This window comes from Otolemur garnettii, unplaced genomic scaffold, assembly GCF_000181295.1.
Source record: "Otolemur garnettii isolate 467f Iridium unplaced genomic scaffold, OtoGar3 scaffold00021, whole genome shotgun sequence".
In the NCBI taxonomy this organism is placed as follows: Eukaryota; Metazoa; Chordata; class Mammalia; order Primates; family Galagidae; genus Otolemur; species Otolemur garnettii.
In genome coordinates, this window is record NW_003852416.1 from 23,039,278 (window position 1) to 23,051,484 (window position 12,207).

The window sequence follows — 12,207 nt, forward strand, 5'->3', positions numbered from 1 at the left end:
TGTTGTTTGGCGGGTCCGGGCTGGGGATTCGAACCCGCCACCTTAGGTGTACGTGGCTGGCGCCTTAGCCGGTTGAGCTATAGGCGCCGAGCCAAGTTCGCCATTTTAAATGTGTCATTCCTTGGTTTTTGTTATATTCACATATTTGTGCAATTTTCTTTTCTTTTTTGATTTTGGAGACAGAGTTTCACTCTGTCATCCCTGGGTAGAGTGCCAGGGGGATTGCACCTAGCTTACAGCCACCTCAAACTCTTGGTCTCAAGTGATCCTCCTGCCTCAACCTCCTAAGTAGCTGGGACTACAGGCACCTGCCAGGACATCTGGCTATATTTTTAAGAGGCAGGATCTCACTTTTGCTCAGGCTGGTCTTGAACTCCTGAGCTCATGCAATCCACCCACATTGGCCTCCCAGAATGCTGGAATTATAGGCGTGAGCTACCACACCTGGCAATTTGTGTAGTTTTTAACATAATTTCAGGACATTTTCATTACTTTATAAAGAAACCCATGCTCATTAACAGTCATTTCTCCTTCTCTCTTCTTCCCAGCCTCTGGCAGTCACTAATTTACTTTCTGTCTCTAGGGATCTGCCTATTCTGGAAATTGGATATAAATAGAATCATATAGTATTTGACCTTTGATCCTGGCTTCTTTCACTTAACATGTTTTCAGGGTTCATCCATGTTAGATCATTATTATCAGTCCTTCATTTTTTTTCTTGCTGAATAACGTTCCATTGTATGGATATACCATATTTTGTCTAACCATTTATCAGTTGATGATATCTAAATTGTTCCATTTTTTAGCTATTCTGAATAATGCAGCTGTGTGCCTTGGTCCATTTTTAAATGCTCTGAATGTACAGTTTTCTATTTTCTGAGCCGAAACCTTTCTACAGTTCCCTATCCTAGGATTCTGTTGAGTGATCTTATTTTTGGCCTCATTATTCTTAGTTATATATATACCTTTGAGGTTTAATGTAACTGTCATAGCCAAGTCTTCTCCAGAAACCTACTTCCTATTTATTCCTGCTTGGAGTATTTCTAGTATGTTTAAATGTAATCTCTATAGGACATTTTGAAGATAACTCACCTCCTTGTTGCTTCAGTCCAGCTTCTCCCAAATGAATAATTCTACATATTAAAACCTTTATTCTGGCCATCTTACTTTGTAAACTTCCACCTTTAAAGTTTTGGCTTTTTTGCATTTTTTTCCCTGACCTTGGTGGTTGCTTGCTCTCAACATTTTTTCCTTAGCAATAATTTATAAAAATATACTTAGTCCACTCCAGGTTTGGTAGCATCTGAATCTGCCAATCTTTTTTCAGACCCTGTAGGGAGCTGCTAAGCTCTGTTTCAGAGGAATGTCAGAATCATGCCATTGGATAGAAAGAATAAGCACTATGCCTATTAGGTGTCAAAGTAGGGATGCCTGGAAACAGAAACTTCTGCTGGCTATGGTGTCACGTGTGCCTCTGACAATGCTAGACCTTTCTGGGGATCGGTTGTTTATGCTTCTGTCCTTACTGTTAATCTGTTATGCTGTTACCTCTGGAGTACCTTTCTGGGTTGTTTTTATTCTTTTAACAGGGCTTGGGTCTGCTTCCATGCCCAGGGGATGAGTGTAACTAATATTAAAATATTTGTTCCTTCAAAGGCTATAGGACAGGAACTATAGCTGGCAGGTTCTCTCGATCTTACTTTCCTCCAGGTCGTCTCTAGAGAATCCAGAACCCCGAACTCGGGCACGAGGAATCCAGCTTTTGTCACAGGTGCTACTCCAGTGTCACTCCTTGCTCCTGGAAAAGGAAGGTACTGATATCACTAGTAGAAATGTCTTCCTGGATTGCCCAGCCAAAGTCTCCCATTTCTATTCAAGCCGATTTTATAGACAGGGAAATGGGGCATAAGCTGTCTATGAATTGCTATTTTAGGGTCTTCATTCCTCACTGGTATATGTGACAGATTAGAATTTCAGGGGTACACCTAGATTTCAAGACACATAGATTTCAAATGTAGCCTTAGACAGTTTTTTCAGTATATCTTTCCCACTCTGTAAAATGGACATAGTATTGCATAGATAAAATATCAAAGTACTTTGAAGTCCTGAGGAAAGGCAGCGCCTGTGGCTCAGTGAGTAGGGTGCCGGCCCCATATACCGAGGGTGGAGGGTTCAAACCCAGCCCTGGCCAAACTGCAAAAAACAACAACAACAAAATGAAGTCCTGGCTCGGCGCCTATAGCTCAACCGGCTAAGGCGCCAGCCACGTACACCTAAGGTGGCGGGTTTGAATCCCCAGCTCGGACCCGCCAAACAACAATGACGGCTGCAACCAAAAAATAGCCGGGCGTTGTGGCGGGTGCCTGTGGTCCCAGCAACTTGGGAGGCAGAGGCAGGAGACTCGCTTGAGCCCAGGAGTTGGAGGTTGCTGTGAGCTGTAATGCCACGGCACTCTGCCCAGGGGGACAGCTTGAGGCTCTGTCTCAAAAAAAAACAAAAAAAAACAAAAAATGAAGTCCTGAGGAGGCCAACAATTGATTTTTTTTTTGGCAGTTTTTGGCCAGGGCTGGGTTTGAACATGCCACCTCCAGCATAGGGCCCCGGTGCCCTAATCCTTTGAGCCACAGGTGCTGCCCAGCCAATAATTTATCTATCTTCTGTAGTAGGAGTAGACAAACTACAGCCTGTTTTTTATTTGTTTGTTTGTTTATTCACTTATTTTGAGACAGAGTCTCCTTACTCTCTTGCCCTGGGTGAGAGTGTCATGGTATTAGCCTAGCTCATAGCAACCTCAAACTCTTGGGCTCAAGCAGTCCTCTCGCTTTAGACTCCCAAGTTGCTAGGACTGTAGGCGCCTGCCACAATGCCTGGCTAATTTTTTCTGTTTTTAGTAAAGACACGATCTTGCTCTTGGTCAGGCTGGTCTTGAACACCTGCCCTCAAGTGATCCTCCTACCTCGGGCTCCTAGATTGCTCAGGATTACAGGTGTTAGCAACTGTTCCTTGCCTATTTTTTTGTTTGTTTGTTTGTTTTGTTTTTTTGCAGTTTTTGGCCAGGGCTAGGCTTGAACCCACCACCTCTGGCATATGGGGCTGGTGCCTTACTTCTTTGAGCCACAGGCGCCACCCCTATTTTTTGTGTTTTAGGGAAACATGGTCTCAGTAGTGTAAGACCCTGGCTGTAAACCCCTAGGTTCCAAGCAATCCTCCCTGCGTCAACCTCCCAAGTAGCTAGGACTACCGGCAGCTCTCTCCCCACCCCTAGAGGCTATGTGCGGCCCTGCCCTCAGGGCTGGCTGTTTCTGTGCTTAAAGCTACATGCCTGACTTACCTCCTACTTTTATAAATTAAAAGTTTTTCTTGGAACACAGCCATACCCATTTATTTATCTGTTGTATATGCTGCTTTTATATCTCAGTGGCAGAGCTGAGAAGTTGGGATAAAGACCATGTTCTGTAAGTCTATAATATTTACTATCTGACCCATTAAGAAAGAGTCTGTGGGCTGGGCATGGTGGCTCATGCCTGTGACCCAGGACTTTGGGAAGCCAAGGCAAGAGGATCCCATGCACAAATCCAAGCGTTAGAAACTAGCCTGAACAACATAGCAAGGTCCAAATTAACCAAGCATGGTAGTACATACCTATAGTCCTAGCTGCTTGGGAAGCTGAGGCAGGAGGATCACTTGAGCTAAGGATTTAGAGGTTGCAGTGAGCTATAATGTTGCCACTGCACTCAGCATGGGCAACAGACCCTATCTCAAAATAAAATAAAATACAATGAAAAACCAGTTTGCAGACCCTAGTTCTATAGAAAGGGATTTCTGTGCTAACAGTGCATTTCACTGTAGACCTACATAGGAATGGATAAAATATGCTCCCCTACTTTCCTAACTGATCAAGTCAAGGCCCCTTGAAATGGGAGGACATGGGATATATCTCTTAGTGAAGGAAAAAAAATGTAGTAGAACCCAAACAGGGACAGCCCTTACAGACTTAGGGAAGGAAGCAAAGGTGGTTGGGACCTCCTTGCATCTGTGTGAACTAATGGCTGAATCTGGTTTATGCAGTGATACACCTGATCCTGTTCTATGAGAACCGGCTGAAGGACCATCATCTTGTGATCCCATCTGTTCTGCAGGGTTTGAGGGCCCTTGTGAGTTTTCCTTCATTTCCTTACATAACAGTGCTTAGGGGACCCTTTGTCTAGTTGCCTCCATGCCCTTTGAGGAAAAGGCTTCTGGTGCTGAGAAGCAGAAGCCCCAATGTGGTACTTTTTATTTATTTATTTATTTATTTTGAAACAGAGTCTCATGTCGCCCTCAGTAGAGGGCCATGGTGTCACAGCTCACAGCAACCTCCAACTCCTGGGCTTAGGCGGTTCTCTTGCCTCAGCCTCCTGAGTAGCTGGGACTACAGGTGCCCGCCACAACACCTGGCTTTTTTTTTTTTTTTTTTTTTGGTTGTAGTTGTCATTGTTTAGCAGGCCTGGGTTGGGCTTGAATCTGCCAGCCTCAGTGTATGTGGCCGGCTCTCTACTCACTGAACTATGGGCGCCAAGCCCCAAATGTGGTACTTTTAATAAATTTGTATCAGGCAGCTCTACTTCAGTTTTTATTCAGAGACTGGAATTTATAGCCAAACTGGAAGGAGCAGTAGACAACTCCTCAGTTTGAGAAAGTTTCTCACTATTAGTGCTTTTTCCTATACTAGGATGTCGTGATTTCCACTGTAGCTAATTAGGTCTATTGTAGGGTTGTTTCTTGGAGGCCGTGTTACAGTTCCCTCAGTGCTCACATACTTTTTGTCCTCACACCCAGAGCCTGTGTGTGGCCCTGCCCCCAGGGCTGGCTGTTTCTGTGCTTAAAGCCATCTTCCAGGAAGTACACGTACAGGTGAGTTATAACAGTCATACTAGTATTCTCCTCTATCTCCCACCCATTGAGATGACTAGAATTAGACTACATAAATTATTATGTGGTATATGTCAGCTCTTTCAAGTATTGGGACAATGCTTATACATGTCTGTTATTCCTTGCTACTGTATGAGGAAAGGCATGCATGCCATTATATCTGACCTTCATCCTCTTATATCTACAGAAAGTAAGGCATCCATCCAGCAGGTTTGGGTCATTGGTACTACTACTGTACCACTTGGTCAACATTCTTATTATTTCTCTATGATTCTTAGGTTGATCTTATGCTGATATAAAGAGCACTATCTACTACTTAGAGATTGCAAAGCAAGAAGTAATGTCAGCTGAGGTATTCTTTTGAGTATTTTCTTTACTAACTTCTTTTGTTCCCTGCCCCCAAGTCCCTGCCGCAGGTGGACCGACACACAGTCTACAATATCATCACCAATTTCATGCGAACTCGGGAAGAAGGTAAGAGGCAGGGCTCCCTGGGAAGTCTAAAAATTGAGCACATCCTATTTTTTTCCCTCCCATTAGTAGAACTCATTTTAGCTGGGGTCTACATAGAATAGCCAGTACCCTATAAAAGGAATAATAAAAGTTGATCTAGGCCAGCACCTGTGGCTCAGAGGAATAAGGTGCCGGCCCCATATGCCGGAGGTGGCAGGTTCCAACCCAGCTCCAGCCAAAAACTGCAAAAAAAAAAAAGTTGATCTAGAGGTTCACTCTCTCCCCAGTGAAGTAAAGGAAAGATGGAGTTTGTTTGAGCCAGTGTTTTAAATTCTTACTTCCACAATAGTATATATACTTGCACATCTCTTCACTGAGTAAAATTCTCTTGGAATAGGAAAACAAAAGGTCTACCTTGAGAGGAAAGGAGAGGCAGTGATAGTAGAAGGAGAGCACAGGCCAGGAGAAAGCCCAAGCTGTGTATCCTTTCAGACAATAGTGACCTTATTCTCTCCTTCCAGAGCTGAAGGGCCTAGGAGCTGACTTCACCTTTGGCTTCATCCAGGTGATGGATGGGGAAAAGGATCCCCGTAATCTTCTGGTGGCCTTCCAGATCGTCCATGACCTCATTTCTAGGGACTATAGCCTGGGTATGTCTTTGTAGCTGTGAATTTCCTGGTTGGGGCTTGTCAAGTGAAAGAACATAATAAGTCAACCTTATTCTTTTTGTGTTGCCACAGGGCCCTTTGTGGAAGAGTTATTTGAAGTGACATCCTGTTATTTCCCTATTGATTTTACTCCCGTAAGTAGCACCTTTATTTATCCATTCACGTTTTTTATTTATTTTTTAATTTCTTTTTTACCAAGCTGAGTGTCATTCATTCAAATATTTGCCAAGTATCTGCTCTTGGCCAGTCTCCATTACAAGTTCTAAGGGTACAGATCAACAAAACAGATAGTTCCTGCCCTCATGAATTTACATTTTAGTAAACTGGGAAGTAGAGAAGCATTTGACATTGGAGAAAGGATTCAAATCAGCAGGTATTTGGGGGGCTCCTTAGCTCCTTAACAGCATACTTAGTGCTGAGGGACTGATTGTAAAACATTGTCCCTGCCCTTGAAGGTTGAAACATTAATGTAACAGTATGAGATTAGGTACCAAAGTGAGTAGTGATATAGTTGTGCAACGAAGACAGAGTTCAGTGTGAGCTACAGTAGGCAGGAACTGCCTTCACAGATAAGATATAATTTCAATTGGTTTGTGAGGGATGCAAAGGATATGATTCTGGAGTCAGAGAGGGCATCTCAGGCAATAGAAACAAAGTGACTAAATAAAGAAGGCACAGTTGAGCACACTATGTACAGAAGGTGTTTGCTTTAACCCTCATGAGCCTTCCTCCCACTCTGCATTTGAGTTCCCTTCTCCTTCCAAATAAGCAGGGTCTCATCACCTTGTGGGTGTGTGTGGGTATGTGTACTACAAGCATTAGTGGTTTGGAAAAAATAAAAGCAGTTCTATTTCAGCATGCCAAACATTTGAGTATTAAATCTCACTGCCTTTAAAGTGACACAGCCATCTTTGCTGGAGGGAATTTCTTACCAGATTATTTCAGTTGACATGTTGTATAGGACCACCTCTCTCCTGAAATGAAACTTTTCATTTCTTTCATTATCAGTATACCTATTTCCAACTCAAAAGAATTTATATTTACGCTGGCCAGCGCCTGTGGCTCAAAGGAGTAGGGCACCAGCCCCATGTACCGGAGGTGGTGGGTTCAAACCCAGCCCCAGCCAAAAAAAAAAACTGCAAAAAAAATAAGAACTTATGCCTCTCAGAGTTTAAAAATCCTGGTTTGAGGCTCGGCACCTGTGCTCATTGGCTAGGGCACCAGCCACATAGACTGGAGCTGGCAGGTTCAAATTCAGCCTGGACCTGCCAAACAACAATAACAACTACAACAAAGAAAAGCCAGGTGTTATGGTGGGTGCCTATAGTCCCAGCTACTTGGGATGCTGAGGTAAGAGAATTGCTTAAGCCCAAGAGTTTGAGGTTGTTGTGAGCTGTGATATAACAGCACTCTATTGTGGTCAACATAGTGAGACTCTGTCTCAAAAAAAAAAAAAAGAAGAAAGATCCTGGTTTGGCTACCATATTCTTGTGTTTTTACTTTGTTTTGTGTTTTATTTCATTTTTGCTTTTTGTTTGTTTCTTTTCTTTTCGAGACAGAGTCTCACTATATTGTCCTGAGTAGAGTACTGTGGCATCACAGCTCATAGCAACCTCAAACTCTTGGGCTTAAGCAATTCTCTGGTCTCAGCCTCCCAGGTAGCTGGGACTATAGGCACACCACCACCCACCAGTAGCTGGCCCGGGCTGAGTTCAAACCTGCCAGCCTCTTGTGTATGTGGCTGATGCTGTGACCACTGTGCTATGGGCGCCGACCTTTTATTTCATTTTTGAAAAGATTATATATTCACATGATTTAGAGTCCAAAAGGGTGGAAAATTTCCTTACCACCTTTCTTTCTTCATAGTGAACCAAGTTTATCAGTTATATTTGTATCCTTAGAGAGCTTTTTCATCCATACATAAGCAAGTGCTCCCCCCAAAAAAAGAATCATACACACATACTTTTCCTATACTCTGCTTTTTTCACTTCATGGTCTTACAGTTCCATATCAGTATTCAAACTTGTTTTTTCATTCTTTATAGCTGCATAATATTCCTTTGCCCAGAATACCTAATTAACTTCAGTAGTCTTGTATAGGATTAAAAGTTGTTGCTAGGGCGGCACCTGTGGCTCAAAGAAGTAGGGTGCCAACCCCATTTGCCGGAGGTGGCAGGTTCATACCCGGCCCTGGCCAAAAAAAAAAAAAGTTGTTGCTAATCTTTTGTTGTTACAAGCAGTATTATACCTTACATATGTATGGATATAATGATAGAATAAATGCCTAAAAGTGGAATTACTGGGTCAAACAATATGCGCATCTGTAGTTTGAGGGAGAGGAAGAGTATTTCACCCATTTTCTTGAAAAGTAATATAGTGAGCATGATTCAATATCTTAAAGGGTAGAGGAATAAGCCTATTTTTGTATCCCTCTACTGTCATCATCCATTTTCCCTTTAGAATTAGTGTTCCCAGCTGTTTATATACTTCCCCAGAGACAGTCTAGGCAAAACAAACTTACAGATAATATTAGGAGAGTTTCTCTTATGCAGATTTTTTTTTAGAGAGAGAGAGTCTCACTTTGTCACCCTGGGTAGAGTGCTGTGGCATCACAGCCCACAGCAATCTCAAATTCTTAGGCTCAAGTGATTCTCCTGCTTCAGCCTCTCAAGTAACTGGGACTACAGGTGTCTGCCACAATGCCCATCTATTTTTAGAGGCAGGGTCTTGCTCTGGCTTAGGCTGATCTCTAACTCCTAAGCTCAGGCAATCTACATGCTTTGGCCTCCCAGAGTGCTAGGATTACAGGTGTGAGCCACTGCACTTGCGGCTTCTTAAGCAAATTGTTATGTGTTGTTCTGTGCTGCAGTCTATCAGAAACAAAAAGTTCTTGTTAAGTTAGTGATTAAAACAGATATATGGCTAGACATGGTGGCTCATGCCTGTAATCCTAGTGCTTCAGGAGGCCAAGGTAGAAGGATCCCTTGAGCTCAGGAGTTGGAGATCATCCTGAGCAAAAGCAAGACCCTATCTCTACTAAAAATAGAAAAACTAGGGCTCAGCCTGTAGTTCAGTGAGTCAGGTGCCAGCCGCATACACTGAGGCTGGCAGGTTTGAACCCAGCCTGGGCCTGCTGGACAACAATGACAACCGCAACCAAAAAATAGCCGGGCATTATGATGGGTGCCTCCAGCTACTCGGGAGGCTGAGGCAAGAGAATCACTTAAGCCCGAGAGTTTGAGGTTGCTGTGAGCTGTAACACCACAACACTCTACCCAGAGTGACATAGTGAGACTGTGTCTCAAACAAAAAAAAAAAAGAAAGAAAAACTAGCCAGGCATGGTGGCATATGCCTATTCTGGAGGCTGAGGCAGGACTATTTCTTGAACTTAGAAGTTTGAGGTTGCTGTGAGCTAAGCTAAGGCCATGGTACTCTAGCTGGGATGACAGGGTGAGACTGTCTTAAAAAAAAAAAAGAAAAAGAGAGAGGCTTGGCACCAGTAGCTTAGCGGATAGGGTGCCAGCCACATACACCGGAGCTGGCAGGTTTAAACCCAGCCTAGGCCTGCCAATTAACAATGACAATTACAACAAAAACATGGCTGGGCGTTGTGGCAGGCACCTGTAGTCCCAGCTACTTGGGAGGCTGAGGCAAGAGAATTGCTTAAGCCCGAGAGTTTGAGGTTTGCTTGAGCTGTGATACCATAGCACTCTACCAAGGGCAACATAGCAAAACTCTTGTCTCAGAAAACAATAAATAAAATGAGAGAAAACTGATACATGGCGCTAAAGTAACTATTTGCATTAGAAATATTCTTTATTGGCTCGGCGCCTGTGGCTCAATCGGCTAAGGCGCCAGCCACATACACCTAAGGTGGTAGGTTCCAATCCCCAGCCCGGGCCCTCCAAACAACAATGATGGCTGCAACCAAAAAATGGCAGGCGCCTGTAGTCCCAGCTACTTGGGAGGCCGAGGCAGGAGACTCGCTTAAGCCCAGGAGTTGGAGGTTGCTGTGAGCTGTGAGGCCATGGCACTCTACCCAGGGGGATAACTTGAGGCTCTATCTCAAAAAAAAAAAAAAAAAGAAAGAAAAGAAATAGTCTTTATTGTCTTACAAATCACTTTTGCCTGTGTGCCATCATAGTGGATCTTGTGAGCGTAAGGTTCAATTTCTTTAACTTTTAGTATGCCTATGTGCTCACTTTATAGAAGGGGTTGGCAAACATTTTCCTATAAAGGGCTAGACAGAACCTATTTTAGGCTTTGTGGGTCATGTGGTCTCTGATGCAACTTGTTTATGAACACTGAATTTGGATTTCATATAATTTTTACATCTCACAAGATTTTTTTTGATTTTTTTCGAACATTAAAAACTATAAATTATCACCCTATTCTGCATGGTTGCCACTTCCAAGACTGTTCAAGGGTGCTCTGGAGAGCTTTGCAAACCCATAGCCCTTCTTCCTTTTCCAGCCACCTAATGATCCCCATGGTATCCAGAGAGAAGATCTCATTCTAAGTCTTCGAGCTGTGCTGGCTTCTACACCACGATTTGCAGAGGTGGGTCTTGCCAAAATCAAGGTGTATAACCTCTACCTATAGAATGCTGTGAAGAAAGAACAGTAGAAGAATAGGAAAAACGAAAGATCCAGTGTACATTTCAGGATATTACATCCTGCAGATGTCTTGTGTGGCAGGTATCTTCAAACCTTTGATGGAGAGAACTTTACCATCTCTTTCTTTAAAAGAGTAATCTAATACATTGCTGTCTTTTTAGATCCTATAACTTTGCCAACTTATTTTGCACGTAGCTGGGGCTCTGGCCACAGCTTGGCAAAAAGGTTAGCTAACAATCACAACTCTTGATTTGAATATGGCTCCTTAATATAGCACCTGCCCCTGCGGACTGGTGGCAGTAAGGACATGATTTGCCTAGATGTGGCAGAGACATTACCTATTCCAGGCATGAGATCATTCCTGTCTCCCACAGTTCTTGCTGCCCCTATTGATTGAAAAGGTGGATTCTGAGATTCTGAGTGCTAAGTTGGATTCTCTGCAGACTCTGGTGAGTGAAGTGATTTTTTTTCTCTTTACAGAATCTAACTGCCTTTAGACAAGTTAGAGGTACTAAAGAATATAGATTATTGGATAGCCATGGGCCTTAGAATAGAGATACCCATGGCTCGGCACCTGTAGCTCAGTGGTTATAGTGCCAACCACATAAACCAGGGCTAGCAGATTCGAGCCTAGCCCAGGTCTGCTAAACAATGACAAATACAATTAAAAAAAAAACAAACAAAAAGATACCTGGGCCTTGTGGTGGGCACCTATAGTTCCAGCTACTCAGGAAGCTGAGGCAAGAGAATTGCTTAAACTCAAGAGTTTGAGGTTGCTGGGAGCTGTGATGCTACAGCACTCTACCAAGGGCAACATATTAAGACTGTCTCAACAACAACAAAAAAAAGAATAGGGATACCCACAATTTGGGCCCATGTGTTGACCTCAAGTTTTCAGCTACATAATGTCTTGTCCTATAGTAACTGAGGAAAGGCTGACCAGGGCTCCCTCTTGATGCTTTATTTTTATCAGTTAGAGTAAACTGCTATTTCTCTGTGCCATAGGTAGGACTGTTGAGTTTTCTGCTGAGAGTCAGACTCCTTCAGGTGCCATAATGCTGAAGTGCCTGCCTAGCCTATGATGTCTGAGTGTATAGATAGCTGATGCCCGATGTTTTCCTTGGCAGAATGCTTGTTGTTCTGGGTATGGCCAGAAGGAACTGAAGGACTTCCTCCCCAGTCTTTGGTCTTCTATTCGTAGAGAGGTGAGTGTTACTTAGATAAATTCACTATTGTTAACTCCTAGTTGTCAGGCATGAGAGGAAATAATACGCCTATCCTTTACCCTCTGTTGTCTCCAGTACCAAAGGTATTACTAGGCCTGGTTATTCAATAGCAAACAAGGGGGCTCAGAGCATGTGGCTCAAGTGACTAAGGCGCCAGCCATATACACCTAAGGTGTCAGGCTGGAGTCCAGTCCAGGCCCACCAAAACAACAATGATGGCTGCAACCAAAAAATAGCCAGGTGCTGTGGCGGGCGCCTGTGGTCCCAGCTACTTGGGACGCTGAAGCAGGAGATTCACTTGGAGGTTGCTGTGAGCTGTGATGCCACAGCACT

At 43.5% G+C, this 12,207-nt stretch overlaps 1 protein-coding gene across 1 annotated transcript in view; it reads left to right on the top strand.

The window, feature by feature from the left end:
• The window catches only part of MMS19 (MMS19 homolog, cytosolic iron-sulfur assembly component), a 49,319-nt gene that overhangs the window by 25,568 nt on the left and 11,544 nt on the right, over nt 1-12,207 (top strand). Inside the window, 9 exon segments of the mRNA XM_012803597.2 lie at nt 1,711-1,811; nt 4,069-4,154; nt 4,819-4,893; nt 5,316-5,385; nt 5,886-6,014; nt 6,105-6,166; nt 10,506-10,592; nt 11,023-11,097; nt 11,776-11,853. Coding sequence (XP_012659051.1) covers nt 1,711-1,811; nt 4,069-4,154; nt 4,819-4,893; nt 5,316-5,385; nt 5,886-6,014; nt 6,105-6,166; nt 10,506-10,592; nt 11,023-11,097; nt 11,776-11,853 — 763 coding nt within the window.